We start from the raw sequence: 21,659 nt of genomic DNA, 5'->3' as shown, positions 1-21,659 counted from the left end.
TTTTCATAAATAGATTCAGGTCGTTGTTTCGTATATCAATCACACCTTTATGTACACATCATTAGTACCAACTTATCAGCAAAACCCCATCAATCAACAAGCCACAAAACATTGTATCCTGCTCTCTTTCGTATTGAAAAGGATTATAAATATTTTTTGGCTTGTTGATCTCATTTGTATCAATCACATTTCAGACTCTGACTAATCAAGAGGAAATGTACAGTCATCCAACATCAGGCAGAGATGATAGAAATGCATATATACATACATAAATACGGTCTATTACAGATACTGTACAGTATACTCTCTGGGGATACACACATAAATACAATAAACCTTTAATACACACAGTAGACTTTCATATCCTCTGCTTTGTGTCTGCAGCACATCTTCACTGGCAGACCGTGATACCGAAGTGACATTTCAGCATTTATGGAAACCGTTGTCTCCCACTATCTTTAACAGGCATGAGAGCACTTGTTCAAACTGCCAAGGTAAGGATACACACACCTTTGGCTCTGCAGTTTCAAGGGAACAGGGTGGGAGGGCTGTAGTGCTTCAGAGCTTATATAAGATGATTATATACACATTTGGAGCTTCAGTGCATAGTTTGAACTCAGCATCACGATTCAGTGCAAGGTATGAGAGCAGGCAGGAGAAGGAAAGCAGCAGCTGGTGCAGACATGAGTGATCTGTAAAGCAAACACTCACTGACAGATGGGATGTTTGCACATTTGTTTCAGCTCAGGGAGGAAAACGAGGTGGAGTGAGGATACGATTAGAAAATAGATTTACAGTGGATATGGCTTTCTGCACCTTCTTAGGCTTTCACACTGGAGGGTTACATCAAAGTTCAAGTCATTCCTTGTTCATTTCCATCAACTCATTTCCTTGTAATCTGACTCTGAAAAGAACAAACGGCACACAACAATTCCCCCAACACACATACTTTAAGGCTTAGTTTACCATTAAACATTTAAAGAACAAAAACTTGTGATTTCATGGAAACTCGCGGTGTTCAGTCTTACACAAAATAACTCGAGATAAACAGAAGTGACATTTTTTGTGGAGATATTTTTGCTTGCTGCTGTTGGGATCCGTCTGTTTAGCAGACTGCAATGTCATGGATCAAGCAGGTAACGTCAATTTTTACTTTCCTGACAACATTCATGAGGACAGGTGTGACGTGACTTGAGTATGGAGAGCCTCATGCTATACAATGCAGAGAGGATATATATATATATATAAAAATGCCATATACATTAAAAAACAAAACAAAACAAAAACACACTTGAGCTTTCAGGTTTAACGTTGAGTCAGCGTGTGATTTTCCAGTGGGACCTGGCTACAGCGCACCAGTGAGGCACATGAGGACGAGCACATGGATTGTGAGCAGGTAGGCAAGAAAGAAATATCGGGAGCGGGCACGGCTCGTCAGCAGCCTGGAGAAGTAGAGGCTCCTCCCTCTGAGCCACTGTCGACACGCCACCATGCCACCTTTCACCTGGAGCCACACAAAGCAAACCATCAGGGAAACAGTCCTTCAGTCACATGATGATGTGGAAGGGGTGTATTTAAGGCCCTGTCTACACATACAAAGATATTTTTGAAACAGACAGTTTTCTGCTTTGATTAAAAATAAAAATTCTGCCCCATGATCCTCATTAAAAATATCTCCATCCACACAAGGATGCAAAACCGACTCCAAATACTCAGGGTTATTAGCTATATAACACAGTCTTGGTAAAGGTAGTGAAGTGTTCAGGCTAATGTTACCTTTTTGGAAACACCTACTGAAGATCTCATCACTTTTTATTCCCCTTCCATAAAAGGATGAAGAAGTTGATTCAAAGATGTGAGTGATGCTCTGGACATGCCAAAGATTTCCTCCCACTCCACGTTGAAAAATATCCCACTCTTGAAATAAATAAATAGCTGGTTCTACTGGGTCTGATCCAAAACCAGAGTTTCCAGCAAACTTTAACCCACAGACACTAGTCACAATTACACCGCCTGCTCACAGCGGGAATATCACAACGTTATACCGCCTCACTGTTGTGTATATCACGTCCAATCGCAAGAGGGGTCTCGCCTCTGAGCTGGGAAAGGAGGTAGTAACAGCCCCGTGACAAGTTCTTTGTAAAATGTAAAGTTGGATATACGTGACCATGGGCGGCATGACTGTGCATTTTTGATTATGTGTTTATGTGTGCGACCCATTGTGGGAGATTTAAAAAGTAGCTGTTAGCATAACGGCTAATTCACAGAAGAAGAACATAATTTGTAAATGTCTACAAACTGTGAAAACAATGAGATGCAGGAGCTCCTGACGCTCCGAGCAGAGGATGAGATCAGCCGTCATATGACAGAGAAGGTAAATGATTGTGATTGACATATTATGCCTTTGATATTGTTTACAAAGCGCTGCCGACACGTATATTACATGTCACGCTAGAGGTAGACGCTCGTGTGTTTAGTGTCATGCCTGTCACGCCTATTTTGATTGTGGGAATGCTGTAATGCAGTGAATAATCACACACTGGAGTGGCATGATGCCGCCATCATGTGGTTCTTTGTGAAAGTGCAGAGCAGGTATAGAAAGGGGACTTTGTTGCGGCTCTATAGCTCCATCTCTGTGTAAAAGCAGCTACTGAGGTAGAGCGCATACCTCTGGGTGCAGCAGGCACCTCTGTTTGTCCATCAAGGGTTGCAACAGCACAGAGTTCTCAGATCATCATAGATATTGCAGCATTTGTTGCTTCTATAAGTTATTTACTCAATTATATTTTTGATAAATATTCATCAGTGATGAGGATATAATGACTAAATGGGTGAAGACCAACAACAGAACAGCTAGAACAGTCTGGGAAGTTCATAGACATCAATTTATTGTAATGACGCCTTAGAACCAGGAAAAAAAATACCACCAACAATATTACAATATCTACAAATAAACAATATCTAGTCTGATATAAAGCTGTCAATATTGTATGGATATATTGCTCAGACCTGCATGGATGTATAAAGAGATCTGGATACAGCTTTGGTCCCGTTATTTCTGTAAAAGTTGCTCAGTGGTGCATAAAACTAAAAAAGTTTGTGGGTAAGAAATGCCCGGAGAGCAGCGCACAGAAGACTGTCACAAACCAAACTTCTGGTTTAGCGCTGCACATACTTGCTGGTGGTTAGTAATTCTGTTAGTAATTTTTTTTACTTTATAGTTATTTCTTACTAATTCTTTGATTGCTAATTCTCTTCTTCCCATGTTTTTTTTTCAAAGAAATCAAGCTAAGCTGGGGGGCCCGTTTCTGGAGCATGAAAATTATAACACAATGCAACAATGGCCATGTGTGAATTAAAGGGGATGACATCATCATTTAACCCTCTGTTTTACATGTCCACATGGAAACAACATGAGAAGAGTTTTAAAAAACATTCACCTAGAAACTGTTTTTTATAAATCTTTGTTGTAGTGACTGAAAACTGTTTGCGTTTGGACAAGAGACGAGAACATAGAGGAAAATATCTGTTCACAAAAGTACTTCCTCGGTTTTATGCTGCATACCTTTTGTGTTATTAGAGGCTGATTTGGGTTGAGACTGAGAGCTTCCCACTCCTCCTCTGTTTCCATCTCAATACTGAAGTCCCTCTGGCTGTCTCTGGACAGACTGGAACCAACACTGCAAAACAAAATACATTTGAAAGGTTCTGCACTGTTGAGTATACTGTATGTACTCGTGTGTGTGTGTGTGTGTGTGTGTGCACAGCAGTGACAGAGAAACCTCTTTGCTCTGTCCTCAGCAAGACGCAGAGCTTCCTCAGCTGTCTCTCTTCTCGCTCTCTCATCTGTCAGACTCTGCTCCAACTCAAGCAGCCTGAAAACACACAAAAACACCAGCTCAAAAAATGACACTAATCAACATCTGTGAGAGAATGTCACACAAAACTACAGAGAAAACTACTAAATCACAGAGAGAAAAGTACAGCTCTCATCTCTTCACCTTTCTCTGAGCTGAGCTGCCTCTGCAGTTTCAGCACTCATGGAGTTGTTGCTCCTCTCCTGGGGGGCTCCAGGTGCAACCTCAGCATTCACTGACCCCTGGTGGTAGAGGCACAGCATCACAGGTAGAGACAGAGATGTACAGAGACAACAAACAAAAGAAGGGAGAGAGGGGGAGTTACAAAAGAAACGATGGAAATGTAACCACAGACAGATATCTGTTTATGTCAGTTAAAAACTATAAGACATGATAATACAGCTGGGATAATGAACAGCTAATAAAAGCTGTATCAAAAGGTTGTGAAGTGACTTAACAGCAAAAACCTCAAGTCCAGTAGAATAAAGACTTCCTCTTTTGTGGATCCATCTTCCAGTTTCAGTGTGGGAAGCAGACACTTCTTCACATTTAAGAGTAGACTTAAGACTTTTCTCTTTGATAAAGCTCATAGTTAGAGCTGGCTCAGGCTTGCCTTGGACCAGCCAGTAGTGAGGCTGACATAGGCTTTGTCTCCCGAGGGACCTATGATATACTGAGCTCCTCTCTCCTTCTCTCTCTCTCTTCATCTGCAAACACTCATGTCCTTTTACTGCATGTCACTCGGCTTCTTCTCTTCCCCCATTTGTGCTTCCTTATCTCGTAGATTTCTTGAATCATGGCTGCGCCTGGATCGTGATCATGGTTGTGCTGACTCTGTGATCCCACTCGATGCCAGCTACTACTGTCATTATTATTTGTCAAACCTCAACTATTATAATTCATACATATTGTATTATATATATTACAATACACCACATTTATAAACTACAATATTTGCATGTAATATTACATGCTACCATAAATTACATTTATTAATATTCTTATGTCTGTAACCGCTATGAAGACTGACAGCATGGATACAAGATGCTTATTAGCCCCATTAACAACACCACCCGATGTTGAAAGAAAAAAGAATATTTACTGCTCGCCAGTGAACAATAACACAAATTATTACGCAGCAATCCTGCTACAGAGCTCAGAAACACTGTCTACATGAGCAGCACAGATATGCACGTTTAAGATCCTTACCTGAGCCTGGCCTTGGACTTGGTTTTCCAGCCAATGGCAGCGATTCTGGGTGTCCCTTAAGGTTAGAGAAACGGCCCTCAGCTGAGCTGCAACAGCACCTTTCTCCTCCACTGCCTGCTGCAGCTGGGGGGTGGAGGTGAAGCATACAATATACTGTGATATAGCATCTATTTGTTCTTTTTTCTATCCTCAAAAATGCCTTCATCGCCACTTTAGATTCTATCTTCTGTTAAAAAAAAAAGAGCTATACCTAATTGCTAGAAATGGTTGGCAATTGGACCTCTAACATTATAATGTATTAGTACACTCAAAGAGCTTGCTACACTGCCCACATCACACAATCTACACCGCCAGCGTTTGAGCTGCACATTCAAATGTGTTTAGTTTGAGTGAAACACAGGCTCAGCTGTGCTGTACCTTGAGGTTGAGCTGTTGGAAGTACTGGTCTCGTTGTTGGATCTCATACATGCAGCGCTGCAGGTCTCCGTGAAGCTGGACCCTCTCTGCATCCAATCGACTCAAAACCTCGTCTCTTCCACTCTGATCTGCCAAAACTACTGCTTCCTGTTGTTTGGAAGAAAAACAAAAAAGACTGAACAACTTGATTTTGATATAGAAGAAAAAGAAAAACTCACTATTATATTTTTCTTAGAATTTGGTATTCAATCAAAGTTGTTTATGATAAACACAACAACTGGAATTCTTGGCGGATTTAAACATGCACATATAACAAGTACAATCCTGCACAACAAGACGTATTTTCAGACAAAGGCAGAAAACTCTGCTGTCTAACTCACGGTGACGGGCAGTGTGTCCTTCCTCCCTGTGTCAGACCTAGATAACAGAAAAACCTTAAGTTCACAACACTTAAGTATCATTTCCTAATATATTACAATCCTCATTTGGCTCATATTTGGTCTTTAACCCATGCACAGCCATTCTGGTAGAATCCACAGTTGTTTCCATGCCAACAGAGAGACAGTAAGCTAAACACATGAGAGCAGCAAGTGCTCACTACAGTTTGGGCAAATATTATCCTCCTACTCTATCCCAAAGTATTTGACACCTTTTCTCATTTCAGTTGAATGGAAACGATTTGAGCTGAAAAATTGGAAAAGGCCACACTACTGGTACTCAGTACGCCATACAGTTAACAACACTACACATGCAATTACACATGCTTATACTGTGATCTGGCTAAATACCCTAAACGTAAAATTTCAAATATAAGCCTAGTCCCAATTAGACGACCAGTTCCTTTCACCAGTCCGGTGTGGCTACACATTTTGACAAATAAAGGCCTGTCTCGATTCAGTGCTCAGCGTGGTTGCCATTTGGTTCATTTTTATAGAAGTTATAGTAGTATATATAGTATAGAAGGAGATAATGTTGGATAGCTGCTTAGATAACACATTCACATATAAATGTTTAAACTTTTGACGATATGGACATGCTACACATGTAGTTGGCTTGGTAAGATTCTCTACAAGTCAGTCATTCAGTTCATTTTACTGAAACCATGAGCACCATAGAAGAAGTAATACCGGCAGATATAACGAGAGATGCAAAAAAGAGGTTTAATAAAACAATTTGATTGTATCTTTGCCATCTTTGCTGAGCAACAGTTTTATGTAAAAGGAATTAAAAGCCCTGTCCTAAATGTAAGCCTGTTGAGTTCAGTGGTTCAAGCAAATAATAGCCCTGGCCATCAATTAAAGGTTTACGGTAATTGATCCTGACTGGGTGCAGGGTGCCCGTTAAAAACTGTTCATGGACACCGACTAATTATTTCTGATGAAACTGCTTGTTCACTGTTCTAAATTAGCTTGATAGCTATTTGTTGTATCAGCGTGTATCTAACATGAGTAAGAGATGCAGTAAAAGCCTTTTCTTACAACTTTTTTCCAACACTGAGTATTGTCCTTCAGTGTCTCATCCTCTCCACCACAGGATGGAAACTGTAACACACGCTGCAGGTACTGAACTGCCCTCCTCCAACTTTAGCGTCCATTTCACATCCCATTCACCATTCAATGTGCTACTTCAGGCTGCGTCCCATCAGTACTGTTACACATCGCGCATAGCTTGTTCACAAAAATCTGGAAACTGACCAGGCTAGATAGTTAGCTTGTCTTGTTAAACATACTATGTGACTATAATTACTGTTTTTCACCCAAACGTAATATTATTGACCTGGAATCTTGCTAGCATAACGTTTGCTTTCTGGCTACGAGCTATGAGCCAGGAGGACTAGAAATATCTGCCGCTGCCAAGATGAATCCCAGATTCTTCCCATTTGCTGAAAGAGTGAATGAAGTGGCGGAAACGATTATTCCAGGTATGAGATACACCCTAAGGAAAACTGAGTTATGGCTTGTCAAAAAATCTTGAGGTTTTGATTATAAAAAGCATGAAAATATAAGTAAATATTCTCACTTTTTATTTCTTTGGTAAGTTACCTCAGTAAAAGCAGAATGATGCCCTCTGAGGTGTCCATTCTCAGTTTTAAATGGCCTGAACCGTGAGCTTTCACGTTGGCCATTAAAAACTGATAGACACTGCGTCGGACATTGTCCCCTACTTTAATCAACAAGGTCAAAGGCAGGGCAGTGGGTCCAACAGCTTTGACTTCAGTCTGAAGAGGTCAGGTACTATGATTCTTACAGTAACTTTTAAGCAACTCTTTACGGACACTACAAGGAAATTAAAAATATGCAAGTTTATTCTCTAGTCTGTGTTTACCTCACATCGGTTGTTTCTTCCTTGTCGCTCCTTATTTCTTTAGGTGGCAGTCTGTAAGTTTGCATCTTCATTTCAGTTTGCTGTACTTCATCCATATTCTGCCTCGCCTCCTGAAAAAACACCAGTCATCAGTGACAAAGACAAAAGTATTCATCTTAAAAATCAATGTTATCAAACTAAATTTCACAACACCAGAAGATGTTCAAACACCCCAAAAAATACCATGCAAGACAAGGCACTGATATGTATATATGTATGAATTTTTTTTTTTTTGACTGAAATGACCCTGCATGCTCTCCACACTATGAAACACAGCAGAGAGGAAGTGCAAGCAACAGCCAAACTCAAACCACAGCTGATGACTTGACTTACCCGCCCTTCTTTCTCATTCTGGAAGGCACTGACGCCACTTGAGCCTGACCCTTGCCGGGACTCAACCTCTCTTTTGGCCCCGGCTAACTCATCCATCAGCCGGTCCCGATCGTTCTGGAGGCTGGCCATGGATCTGGAGAATGCCGACAGCTGCCTGCTGTATGTGTTATTCTCCTGGACAACCTGCTTTAGGTCCCTTTCCTTCTCTGACAGATCCTTCGACAGCTCATCCAACAGCTTGTTCAGCTCTGTGTGCGCGTCTTTGCTCTCTAAAGCGTTTAATTTATGAACAAGGATGTCCCTCTCTTTGGCAAACATCACCAAGTCAGACATGGCATCCTGAAGACTGCGCTCAACCTTGTTCAAGGCTGCCTGGGTCTCTCGCAGTTCTTCATCATATCTGTTCCGCAGGATCTTGAAGTCTTCGATGAGCTGGTCTCGGTCGTTTTGCAGAGCAGCCATGGCTTTGCACATGGACTCGTTTTGAGCCTTCATGTCTTTGCTTTGAGTTTTGGCCTCTGATAACTGCTGCTCCAGTTCGAGGAGATCTTTAGCGAGCTCTGCCACCCTTTGATCAGCCGTCTCTCGCTGGTTTCTCATCAGCTCCACCTCATGCTCAAAGGTGTCCAGCTCACTGTTGTATTTGTCCTCAGCTTCAGCCAGCTTTGTGTCCGTTTCATTTTCCAGCAGCTGTATTTTTTCCTTGAGCTCATCAGTTTGGATTTTCTGAGAAAGAAGTTTCTGCTGGAGGTCATTACATTCAGCTGCTTTGGCTGCAACGGCTTCCTGCAAATCGCTGATCACTTTGCCTTCATTTGTCGCTGCTCTTTCCTTTTTTAGAGTTAATATATCAGCCTCCAGGCTCGAAACCTGAGCTTTGAGTTTAGACATCTCTGTTTTTAAAGTATTGCTCGTCTCTTCTTCCTTTTGAAGTTCCAGCTGAGACTCTCTGTATTGCTTTTCAGCTGCAGCCTTTTGGTTTTCAAGGTTTTTGATCACATCTTGTTGCTTCTTCAGCAGCACCTTCAACTGGTTGTCCTTCAGGAACAAAACCTGATTCAAATCCTCTCTGTACCGAACCAACTGTGCCCTGAGCATAGCATTCTCTGAATTGAGATCATCCATTTGATGCAACAGTTTCCTTATTTCATGTTTAAGGCCTTTGGTGGCACCACCTTCCCCATCAGCAGAGCCCTCTTTACCCTTTATCCCTAACTGACTCCTTGCTTCAAGTATTCTGTATTCTGACATCAGCCGTTCCCGTTCACTCTGTAAAGACACCATTGAGTTCTTGAATGACTCCATCTTCGCAGCCATCTGCTCCCTTTCCTGGGCAGACCTGTTCACTGTAATCTGCAGACTTTTGACCTTTGCTTCAAGCCCTCTCAACTCTTTGTCAGCCTTTTCTCTCTGGTAACGTAATGATGTTAGCCTGTCCTCATATACCGCTACCTGGCTACGATAATTAGCCTGGAGTTGTTCTAGATATCCTGACATCTGTCCGTCTTTACAGGACAGCAAAGATGAGATCTCAGAATCTTTGCCCTGGAGGAGTGTTTTCAGTTGCAGAGAAATTCCTTCCTGCTTCTCAAAGTCAGCCTGAACTTTGTCATTTTGAGACTGTAAAAGAAGCAGCTGAGCATCTGAGTCTGCATTTATCTTCTCCATCTGCTGGAGATTCAGCTGCATTTGGGAAATCACATCTTCTTTGTCAGCAAGCTGTCTGTTCAGTGCATCTTTATCTCGCTCCATTCTTTCAGCGTGAGCACTCAGTTCTTTCACCTGCACAGTCATGAGCTCCACACTCTCAGTCAGTTCAGCGTTGCTGGCGCTCATGACAAACAGCTGTCTCTGTTGTGCAGCTGCAGCCATGGAGTATTCATTCAGAGTCCTCTCAAGTCTTGACTTGGTCACTCGAAGTTCATTCACTTCTTTATCTTTCACTCTCATGTCTTCCAGGAATCGTTTAATCATGAAACCCTGTTCCAGAAGCTGGTTGTCCTTCTCGTGTAATGTCTTTTGGTACAAATTGTTCCAAAGTTTGGAAGCATCTGCACCTTGAGGAGTGGCAGATAAAGCAGACAGCTTTGCCTCGTTAGTCTCAGCTGCTCTTTTCAGAGTATTTATCTGTAGATCCTGAGAGTCTAAGTGCTGCCTTAGTTCACTCACCTTCTGGCTTTCTCTATCTTTAAGGTCCTTAAGGTCCTCTATCTGTTGCTGTAACATAAACTGGTTCTCCATATAAGAATTGAATTGTTTCTCATCTGTATTTTGTGGTGATTGTGTTTTCTCTATGACCTGATCCTTGGACTTTTTACTTCCCTGAGATACGTCCAGAGCCAGCCGGTCTCTTTCGGACTCAACACTAGAAATCTTCTCTGTGGCCTGCTGGAGGAGACTCTTGTGTGTGATCAGCTCAGCTTCTGCTAGTTTACTTCTCTCCGCCAAAATTGACATTTTCTCTGAGCTTTTCTTTAATTCTTTCTCCAGATGTTCACAGGCAGACCGTGAGGTCTTCAAGGAGCCCTCTAAATCTAAAATCACTTCCTGGTATTTGATGCAGTTTTGTTGCAGCTGGTTGATCTCCTGATGCTTTTCTTTGAGAAGCTCTTGCAGTTCTTTCTTCACATTCTTGGAGCCCTCACTGCCTCTTTGGACTGTCTTGAGCTTCTCCTCAAACTCTCTGACTAATTTGAGCTGCTCCTCCTCTTTTTCTTGGCGAACTTGACTGCTCATCTCTTTACTGGCTGCCAGCTGAGAGGACAGCTGCATGTTTTGGGTTTGCAAGTCAGAGACAGACTCAGTCAGTTCATCAATCCTTTCAGAGTTTTTGAGGATCACAGTTTCCAAATATTCATTTTCATTTTTCACTTTGTCTGATATCTCTTGAACATTTTCAAGTTCCTCCTGCAGAAGGGACTTATCATCCTCCAAGATTTTCACCTTCTCATTCAGGCTGATGGTCTCCTGACTGTGTCTGTTAATTATGTCTTTGAGCTCTTTAATGTCATCTTCTTTTTTTCCCAACTGCAATTCATGGTTGCTCTGTATCTTCTCAATTCTTTCAGAGAGACTTTGCCTCTCCTTTTGTAACAGATTGTTGATTTCCAACTGAGCACAGAGTTCTGTTTTCTGGGCCTCAATCTGGCCAGTCAGTGAATTATTTAAACTGAGAGCTTCATCGAGTTTAAGTTGCATGTTGTTTGTGTATGTATTTGATTCCAAGTGCTTCTCTTCCAACGAATGGCTAGTTTCTTTAAGCTTTTCTGCCAGTTGGTTATTTTCAGCCTCCAGTTCAGCAAGCTTCTCCCTGAGGTCCTCTGATGAGCCTCTAAGTCTGCAAATCTCAGCCTCCAATTCTTGATCTTTATTGGTCAGCTCGCACATTGCCATTTTGTGGTTTTCTTCAAGCTCAGTCAGCTCTTTTCTAATTTTCTGGTTCTCTTCCTCAAGCTCTTCAATCTTCTGCCGTTTCTCTTTGGAAAATTTGTGCATCTTCTCTTTGATTCTTCCATTTTCTTCCTCCAAGTCTCTGGCTTGTTTCTGCAGAATATCCATCTCAGCCTCATGTTTGTGGATTTTTCTGAGGGCTTCCTGCCTATCTCTTTTGGCCCCCTCCAAAAGCTGTCTCATCTTATCCATTTCACTGCTGACATTTTCATAAGCTTGTAAAAGAGACTCGTATTCTTGTTTCAGCTCAGCGTGCTTTGACTTCCACTTGGAAAGCTCCTCTGTTTGAGAGTCTTTAAGAGACTCCAGCTGGCAGGAGAAAGCTTGCTTCTGTTGGGTGATGTTTTCGATGGTTTGTTTCAAGCTCTCACAGGCTGCTGATAGACTGCGATTATCAATGGCGATGCCATCAGCTTCTATGCTGAGCTTGTCTTTCTCCTTGTTCAGAGATAACACAGAGTTCTCCAGGTCCAGGTTTTGCTGTTTCAACTTCAGCACGGATGATTCCAGAGTCAAGTACTCAGCTTCTTTAGCTTCATGTTTGGCTGACAGCTTTTCTACTTCTTCCTTGAGTGTCGCATTTTCCTTCAAGAGATCTTTCCTAGAAACTAAAGCTGCTTGAAGTTTCCTGGTTAGGAGAGCAATTTTTCTTTGGCTGTCCTGATCATTCATTTTGGTGCCACCATCTTGAGATCTCTGAAGCTCATCAGCCTCTGTTCTCATCTTTTCAATGGTAGTTTCGTGTATTTTTATTTGCTGCTGTAATTGCAGTTCAAGTGCAGCAACTAGTTCTTCCTTTTCTGAGACTTTAGCCTGAGAGACTAACAAGGCATCATCTCTCTGCTTTAGTTTCATTTTCAAGTTTTCAGCACATTTTCCAGATAAACAGGCAGCTTCTTTGTCAACCTCGTCCTGTTTGACGCACATTTCAGGCTTGTTGTGCACATTTACTTTCTCCTTCAGTTGCTTATTTAGTATGGTTACCTCATCTCTGAGTTCATCAATTAATCTGAAAGCATTTCCTTTTTCTTGATTTAACAAATCCAAATTTCTCTGTTTTTCAATACAATGCAATTGTGCTTTTTCGAGCTCCTCCGTCAAAACACCTTCGTCGTCACTGAGCTGCTGTTGTGTTTCTGCCAATATTTTTTGGATGGTTAAAAGTTCCAAGGACTTCTGTGAAACTAAAGCATCTGCTGTCTCTAATTTCACTTCCATCTCATTACCTTTTTCCAAAAGAGCCTTGTTTTCTTCAATCAAAAGTTGACATTTTTCTTTATTTGCATGCATGTGTTCCTCAGAGATGCTCAGCTTTCTCTCCAAAGCTTCCTTCTCTTGTTGTACCTTCAGCTCAGCAATTTTGACTGTTTCCTGATATTGCTCAACTTCTTTTGTTTTGTCTTTTATTTCTGCATGACTTCTCTGTAATTCATTCTGTGCTATGTGAAGTTCTGATTTCAAAGCTTCTGCCTCCTGCTCCATAACTACCAGAGCCTCATCTTTACTTGCCATCTGACGATTCATGCTCTCAAATTTAGATTTAACATTTTCAAGCTCTGTTTGCAAGTTTGATAGAGAATGACACTGGCTTTCTTTCTCAGCCAGACACATCTTCAAATCTTGTAGAGTTTTATCCCTCTCCTCAACAAGCTGTCTTAAAGTGTCCAGTTCATCCAGATTAGACAAAGAGCTTTTACGGACGTCCTCCAGTTCCCTAACTTTCTCGTCTAAGCTTAACTGGACAGCGTTTAGCTCATTCGTTTGCTGACAGCGTTGTTCCAGGAGAGCCTTGTAGTCGTCTTTCAGTTCAGCAAGTTCTTGAGTTAATTTTTTTTCATTTTCTTGCGCTTTTTTCAGTGTCTCTTTGCGTGCCAGCAAGGCAGCCTGGGCCTTTTTCTGTAGCGTTGCCTTTTCAAGCTTTATCTGTGCAAGCTCATTTTCTAAATCAACAGCTGTAGCAGTGGAGGAAGATTTGTCCTTTAACTCATCTTTACATGTCTTAATTTCATTTTGAAGCTCTTCTACTTGCTGCGCCCAGCTGTTTCTGTCTCGCTTAAATGCTTCTTCCCTCTCAGCAGCACTGGACTGCAGCTGCTCTATAACAAAGCTTTTCTCGCTCAGTGTTTGCAAAGTTTCTGACAAACACATTTCTTTCTCATTGAATGAGACTTGCAAAGTGTGTTTTTCTGTATGTAACTGTTCCACAAGCCTTCCAGTTTCTGTTTTGTGTTCAAGAATCTCCTCCTCTTTCTCAACAATTTTCTTCTCGAGAAGAGAAATTGTTTCATTATACATTTTTGCAGAGGCCTGAGCTTGATTCGTGACTTCCTGTAATTTATTTTGTAAAACTGAAACCTCAGTTTTATCGTTTGTTCTCTCTTCTTTTTGGTTTTCATGTAGCTCAATTTTTTTCAACAAATCCTTTCTTACAATGAGAGCAGCTTGAAGCTTTTTCTTCAATGCATCTTTTTCTTTGGACGCCTTGGCCAGTTCACTCTTTAAATCATCATTTTCTTTAATCAGTTGAAGTTTCTCTGAATTCTTGCTTTCAATTTCACTTTGAGAGTGTGAAATACGCTCCTCTAACTGCTGAGAAATCTTCTCAAACCTCTTCATGGAGGTTTTGTTTTCTTGCTCCATGCTTTCTATTTGTGCTACAAGTGATGCTTTTTCCTCACCAAGTTTCACTCTTTCATTTGAAGCGGATTCCATGACTTGGGCAATGGATGCATCTTTATCCCTTAACTGCTGACTAAGTCCGGCAAGTAATTCCTTCTGCTGACTTATCTGAATGCTCATACAGTTGATATGATCATCTTTTGCTTGTGATTCCCTGTGTAAAGAAGAATGTTTGACAGCAGCATCTTTCTCTTTCTCTAACTCAGCACTGAGCTGAGTCTGAAGATGTTCAACCATCTCCTGCAAAATAACTATTTGCTGTCCCTTCTCTTCATTACTCCTCTCACCCTCTTTAAGTGCAGTCTGAGTTTTTTGTAATTGTGTCATGGTTTTATCCAATTCATTTTTCAAAGCATCTACCTGATACTGGTGACTTTCTTCTAACTGTTTTATCATGTCCTGTAAGGTCTTTTCTGTCTTTACAGCAGCCGATGGTGAGACAGAGGACTCTTTGTCAGTACCATTTTTTCTCCCTACATATTTTCTTAACTCGTGTTCTGCAGCTTTTAGAGCCTGTTGCAAATTGTAGTTGTCATTATCCTTTTCCTGGACTGATGCTAATACCTTCTCAAGTTGAATCCTGGTTGCTGACGCCTCCAACTCTTTTGCGCTCAGTTGATCAGACCCCTGTCTAATTGCAGAGGAAGCCTCTGCTAGTTTCTCCTGCAAACTGTCAAGGTCTCCTTTCAAAGCATTTACCTTAACATCTTTCGACTTCATTTCATTTTCAACACTTTGTAGTTGTTCTGCCAGTAAATTCTTATCCTGTTTTTCTCTATCCAGAACTAATAACCACTCTTTCTCAGAATCCTGAAGAATTTGCTCTACCTTTTGAACGTTTTCTTTTAATCGAGAAACTTCTTCATCTTTGGCACTAACCTTTGCTTGAAGGCTCTCCTTCTCCAACTTCATTTTCTCCATTATTTCGTTCATGCTGCTGGACTGCTGCTCCATTTGAACCTGCAGGTCCCCCTGCGATGCCCACATTTGATGATGTCTCCTTTCCAGCTCTTCCCTCTCTGCAAGTTGTTTTCTAACTTCCTCCTGCAGATGAGTGTTTTCATTCCTGACAGCAGTAAGAAGCTTCTGGTGCTCTTCCTTTGACAAACTAATCTCCTCATTTAGTCTCTTATTTTGCTGCTCTAATTTCTGCATTTCTGAAACCAGCTGGGATGTGTGTTTGGCCTGGGATGTGTACTGACTGTTAATTGCATGGAGAGCCATTTCTCTCTGCTCAAGGTTTTCTGTCAGTGCATTCATCTGTGCCACAACTTGAAGATGTTGTGATTTGAGTCTTTCTATTTCAACCTTCAGCAGTGACACACTTGCCTGATGAGAAGCAAAAGCTTCGTCCTTTTCCTTTGACAGACTGGAGTTCAGGTCTTCTGCATTCTCAAGTTTGTGATGAATTACAGATAACTCATTTTTTAGTGTTTCTATTGTGGTCTTTGCTGTCTGATGTTGGTTATTGGTATCATCCAGTGACTTCTGAAGGTTGGACACTTCATCAGTTCTTTTGGACAGTTGCTGTCCCACATCTTGTAGCTCCTCTAAGTTAGCTGCATATTTCTCTTGTAGGTTGTTAAAGGCATGTTGTGTTTCCTCTGCTGACTGTTTGAGGTTTCCACACTCAGTGGACAGTAACTGCATTTGACTCTGTAGCTGTGACACCAACTCTGTGCTTTCTGTGAACTGTGATTTGAAGAGCAACGCCTCATCTGCTCTTCTCTGAATATCCTGGAGAGACTGTGATTGGTCCAAAAGAGCTGCCTCTTTTTCTTGCGAGGCCTTTTTCAGACATTCCACTTCAGACATCTGAGCTTTGAGGGTACTGTTAAGCTTTGTGAGAGATTCTTCAAGGTGTGAAGTTTGTTCTTTCAAGCTCTCACATTCTGCTTCTTTGGCTTGTAGATTTGAACTGAGACTTTCAACAGCAGCTGCCGAATGACTTTGATATTCAAGACTAGACTTTTCCCTTTTCTCCAAAGTACTTTTCAGTATGGATGACTCTGAAGAAAGACTGTCAACTTGTCCTCTAAGTTTACAAACAGAATCTTCAAGCTCTGAAACTTTTGCACTCAAACTATCGTTGTCATCTGTTTTCTGTTTCAGCTGCTCCTCCTGCTCACCAATCTTTGTGTTGAGTTGCTGGATCAAATTTTCCTGCTGTTTCAGAGACTCATCTTTTCCTTGCACAGTCAAATTAAGCCTCTCCTTCTCTGAGACTGCAGTTTGGAGTTTGCTGTCCCCATCAGCTGTTGCTGCCTTGAGATGTGTGACCTCTTCATGTGCTTTGGACAGCTTTGTCACTGTTTTCTGAAGTTCAGATTTTAATCTTGTATTCTGCTCATTTAGCGCTTGAATGTTATCACTAAAATCAGTGATCTCTACCTTCATCTGGTCCTCCTTTTGTGTCAACTGGCAATTTTCTGCAGTCAATTTCTCCACAGCGCTCTTTAGATTGCTAATTTCTACCTCCATCTCTGCAGCATTCTTGTTCATGGCACCAAGCTGACTGCTGAGTGAGATTACTGACTCGTTTCGTTTATTCAGCTCCTCTTTGTGGTTTAGAAACTCATTAGTAACTTCTTTCAGTGTCTGTTCTTTTTGCTCCATCTGCTGTTTCGTCTCCAGGCACTCTTTCCTGAGTAACTCTATCTCACCCTGCACCTGTGACATGAGTGCTTTCTGTTGCTCGATTTCATCCTGATAACCACTACACTCCTCTGCTTTCTGCTGAAACATCATGTCTTTCTCCATCAGCCCTGACTTGAGGACGACTCCTTGTTCCTGAAGCATTGATACAGTATCCTGAAGTTGCAACAGTTGGTTCTGCTGAGCTTCCAACTGTGAACTCTGTTGCAATGCTGCTTGCTCTTTCTCATTCAATGATGTGTTAAGTTGATTAACTTGGTTTTTGAGGCCATCAACTTGCTCTTGTAGACTTTGAAGTTGTTCTTCTCTCTCTTTTAACATTTTTGACAGATTAGCACATTCAGTTATTTTCTCAAGCAAACCTTTAGAGTTTGACTGTTCGCTTTCCTTGAGGGTCTTTTTTAATTCATCTTCTGCAATGATGAACTTCTCATTTTCTTTCAACAGGGCATCAATTATTTTCTGATTCTCTGAGATGTTCATTTCAAGACCAATTTTTTGTTCTTGGAGTAAACTCCTCTCAGTGGTTAGTTCCAAAACTGATCTGATGTTTTCTGATAACTCCTCTTCTAGTCTCTGATTGTTTTCTGTTAGACTGCTAATCTTCATGCTGAAACTGGAGTTCTGTTCATGAGTTGCTTTAAGCTGTCCATCAAGGTCAGAAAGAACCCGTGTTTGCAGAGCAAACTCCTTTTGGCTGGATTCGCAAGCAGCACGGAGTTGCTGGTTTTCCTCAGTCATTGCCTGAATGTGGCTGTTTAAGCTAGCCAGCTCCATTTGCTTCAGATCAGCTTCAGACTGGAGCTTTCTGGTATTTTCTTCCATAACACGCACTTGCTCACTCAAAGTCTTAACAGTCTTGTTTGTTTCATTCAGTTCTTCTTTGTGTTTTTGACACTGTTGGGTCACATTTTTTAACCTTTCTTCTTTCTCCTCAATTTGCTGCCGTAGTTGTGAGCTTTCTTCATTGAGTGATTCAGCTTCTGTTTGTAGCTGGGATATAATATTTTTCTGATGTTTAATGTCATTCTGCAAACTGTGGTACTCCTCCTGCTTCTCTTTTAACATTTTATCCTTCTCCATCAGGCCAGACTTCAGACTGCATTCCTGTTCTCGCAGCAGAGACAGAGTTTCCTCAAGCTGTGTTAGCTGGTTTTCTTGGGCCTCTATCTGCACTCGATGATCACTGACTGTCTGATCTTTCTCCGCCACATCCTGCTTGAGCTGGTCAACTTTAGAGGTCAAGGATTGCACTTGTTCCTGCAGCTGTGTCACATTCTCCTCCCTCTGTCTGAGTAACTGGCTCAGATTACTACATTCATTTGTTTTAGCCAGCAGAATCTCTGAGTTTGAGTGTGTGCTTTGCTCAAGAACTTTATTTAACTCCTTAGTTCGAAGACTCAAATCCTCTTTATCTTTTTGTAGCACTTCAATTATGCTGCTGTTTTGTGAATTCTGCGTTTCCAATATGGATATTTTGCCTTGCAAAGCATCTTTTTCAACTGTAACTTCTGAAATCGCTTTTGCGTTTTCAGTTAATTTCTGTTCAAGCCTCTCTTTCTCTTTTGTAAGGCCATCGACTTGATTCTCCAGACTGCGGTTGAGTTCAAGAGCAGATGCGACCTTTTCACTAAGTTGATGATCACTCTGCTTCTGTAGCTCGAGCTCCTCGGTCAACTCTTTGTGTTTGTCCTGCAGCTGTTTTTTCTCTGTCTTCATGCTTTTCAATAGGTTCTTGAGTTTGGAGATATTTTCAGATTTGCTTTGAAGTTCATTGCTTAGTTTCTCATTTTCTGAATCCCTGACTTGCAATTCAGTGTTGAATTTCTGCCTCTCATCCTCTGCCTGCTTATTAGTTGCCTTTAGTTGGTTTTCCAGTGATGCTATGGTTTCCAGTTTTTCTTGTATCTCCTTTTTGATGAGCTCCTCACTCTGTACTTGCTTCTCTAGCTGTTTGGACAAATTCTGCATTTCATTATTATACTTTTCCACCTGTGCCAAGAGTTTGTTCTGCTCATCCTTGAAAGATTTCAGTTCTTTTTCATATGTCTGCTCTTTGTCACTGAGCTGTTGCTGTAGCTGTTCATTGCTGGTATTTTTGTCCTTGAGCTGCGAAAGAAGTCCTTCTGACTCCTGCAGCTTTTGTGTGGATAACGTCAGCTGTTCCTTCAGTGAGGTGATGTGTGTTTCACATTCAGAGAGATGATTACGATGGTTCACAATCTGTTTCTGGGTCTCCCCCCGAAGCTCCTGAATGGTTTTCTTGTCCTCCTCAGTCTGCTTTATTAGATGTTCCACCTCAGAAACGTTAGACTCTCTTTCCTCTTTGGCTTTACCCAACTCTATCTCAGTATCCTTGAGTTTTTCCACCAGCTCCGTGATCTTCCTATCCAGGGCTTGCTGGTCTGAAGTCTTTGAGTCTCTGATAACCTTGGCCTCCCGCTCTGCCTTACTCAGTGCATTTTCTACCTGAACCAGGTTCTCTTCTTTGAGTTTGATCTCCTGCTTCAGCACTGTGATCTGTTCTGCATACTCAGACATGTTACCAGACAGGGTTGAAATTTCCTCCTCCTTTTCCAACAGGACATCTTTGAGTCTATCAATTTCCCGCTCACAGCTTTGGAGGTCATGAATGAGTTGGGCTCGTTCTTCTAAGTGGGCGGAATTGAGTTTGTCCAGCTCCTCGTTTGTCTGATCGAGCTCCGTTTGTAATGTTTCTATGGTGACTTCCTGTTTTTGGGTCTGAAAATGAGGATATAAAAACAATAATGAAGCACTGAGTGCCATACAAGACATACAGGATTACCACATAATGGATTAAAAAATATTAAGTATAGATTGCCATTTCTATTCCTACAAATCACACCTTGTCCTTCAGCAAATTCAGCTTCTGCGTGAGGTCTACAACTTCTGTTTTCAACTCAGAGCACTGTTTCTCTGAGCTGCTGCATTTCTTGGAAACAGTCTCTAGCTGCAAAGGAAAGTAAACCAACAAAATCAGCTATTGCTCAGTGTTGAACTGTGATCAATAGAAACAAAAAAACAAAAGTGTGCCTTACAGTATGTTCAGTCTGAAGGAGCTTATCAGACGCTTCTTTGTACTGAATTTCTTTTTCACTCAAAGATTCTCGGAGGCTGTTGATGAGCTCAAGTTTCTCAGACGTCTTGGCCAACGTGTTCTCCTTCTCGATGAGGGAGCTTTCCAAGCACTCCTGTGTGTTACTCAGTCTAAAATACACAATCATAACCATTAAAAACAAACTTGGCTATAGCATGGAACACTTCAAATTTACCTGTGTTAAATATTATGCTGTATACGGCAATGCCAAAGAAAAGAAAAACACACATCAGGCAGGCACATCAGAGTACTGCTCACAGGAACAATGAGGTTTTGTTGATCACAGATAAACGGTCCAAGCCCTGTTTGTGTCTTTGGCTCATTTTTTTTGTAAACTAAATGATCAGCAGTAACAAATGTATAATACGAAAATATATTTTTTTTAAAGTTTGACTCCAGGCCCAATAAAAAAATGATACATCTTCTCAACTGCCTTTGGATTGTGCCTCATCAGAAAGTCTTTGGTTTTAAACAATGACTGCGCTCTCATTCCAGAGTGCACGTTTTTCATTGAAACTAGGGATTCAAGAAAATGTTGCCACATCACATCAAGTCAAGTAAATGTTATTTATAAAGCCACATTTGGCTCATCACAATTTGCTTCAGAGGGCTTGATAGCATACGATATCCCTCTGTCCTTAGACCCTCACATCAACTAAGGAAAAACTATCACGTCATTAGCATCGGGAGATATTGGCTTCAAAATTAAATATCCTAATCGGCCAACATGCTGATTTCTGCTGATATCACAAACTGATTTTTTTTTAACTGACAAAGTGAACTTGTACAAAACATCAACCCCATGTTGACATATTTTTCGTATTTTGCGCGATGAATGAATATTACATACACTGAGAAGCACTGTATTTTATGTCTGCATCAACTGGTGGGCCGTCATGATAAGAGTATGGAGAATATGGTGTTAATTCTACTATAGAGGAGGTTAAAGATAAATTTGTTATTAAAAATTAATATGCAGCTTTTTGAAGTGATCTCTCACTCTGTATTATGCTGTATTTCAATGTTATTTGAAGTAATCAAACTGATTTCTGCAGTGAATGAAGAGCGTACCCTTTGAGCTGTTCATTGAGACTGCTGACCAGCAGCTGATGCTTCTCTGCATCTCTACTCTGTTGACTTCGGACGCTGGCGAGTTGGCTCTGGAGTTTCTCTGACTCATTCTGTGGTGGCAGAAAAAGAAAAATCAATATGCAAAGATTAAATACAGAGCACTGGATACAGAAACTCTCACTGCACACAGACGGGGGCGACAGCAGACTTGCTGGAGAACAGCATTACAGGTGACTTTCGATTAACTGTCACTGTTATTGTTTTACATCAGAATCTTTGCTATTATCAGACAGTTAATTTCCCCATCCATGTGGTAATAATGAACTCACCATTTTTAACAATTACAAAGTGAAACCGGTGAAGTGGGATTTTACGAAGCCCAGTGAGTCTGCGACACAACATTTACTTAAAACATGAGTTAGAAACAATGTGTCCAGGATTACACAAACACACCACACCATTAGCCGTCACCGCCAGAGGGGCTCTCCAGCGCACACAGACATGAG

General features: G+C 41.3%; 1 protein-coding gene across 2 annotated transcripts in view; it reads right to left on the bottom strand.

Moving 5' to 3' along the window:
* Window positions 1-1,145: 1,145 nt before the first annotated feature.
* The window catches only part of si:ch211-220f16.2 (golgin subfamily B member 1), a 45,017-nt gene continuing 24,503 nt past the window's right edge, over window positions 1,146-21,659 (bottom strand). For both annotated transcript variants that reach the window (XM_042484843.1, XM_042484854.1), the window contains exons 18-29: window positions 21,154-21,263; window positions 20,024-20,192; window positions 19,831-19,935; window positions 15,189-19,706; window positions 7,809-7,918; window positions 5,864-5,900; window positions 5,484-5,630; window positions 5,067-5,189; window positions 4,002-4,099; window positions 3,783-3,875; window positions 3,566-3,680; window positions 1,146-1,504 (exon numbers count right to left, since the gene is read on the bottom strand). In XM_042484843.1, the coding sequence (XP_042340777.1) occupies window positions 1,346-1,504; window positions 3,566-3,680; window positions 3,783-3,875; window positions 4,002-4,099; window positions 5,067-5,189; window positions 5,484-5,630; window positions 5,864-5,900; window positions 7,809-7,918; window positions 15,189-19,706; window positions 19,831-19,935; window positions 20,024-20,192; window positions 21,154-21,263 (5,784 nt within the window). In that variant the 3' untranslated portion in view covers window positions 1,146-1,345. The remainder of the gene's footprint in view (window positions 1,505-3,565; window positions 3,681-3,782; window positions 3,876-4,001; window positions 4,100-5,066; window positions 5,190-5,483; window positions 5,631-5,863; window positions 5,901-7,808; window positions 7,919-15,188; window positions 19,707-19,830; window positions 19,936-20,023; window positions 20,193-21,153; window positions 21,264-21,659) is intronic.

Source organism: Plectropomus leopardus, chromosome 1 (assembly GCF_008729295.1).
Source record: "Plectropomus leopardus isolate mb chromosome 1, YSFRI_Pleo_2.0, whole genome shotgun sequence".
Classification (NCBI taxonomy): domain Eukaryota; kingdom Metazoa; phylum Chordata; class Actinopteri; order Perciformes; family Serranidae; genus Plectropomus; species Plectropomus leopardus.
Note: the sequence above shows the minus strand (reverse complement) of the source record. Positions and strands in the feature narration are given on the sequence as shown.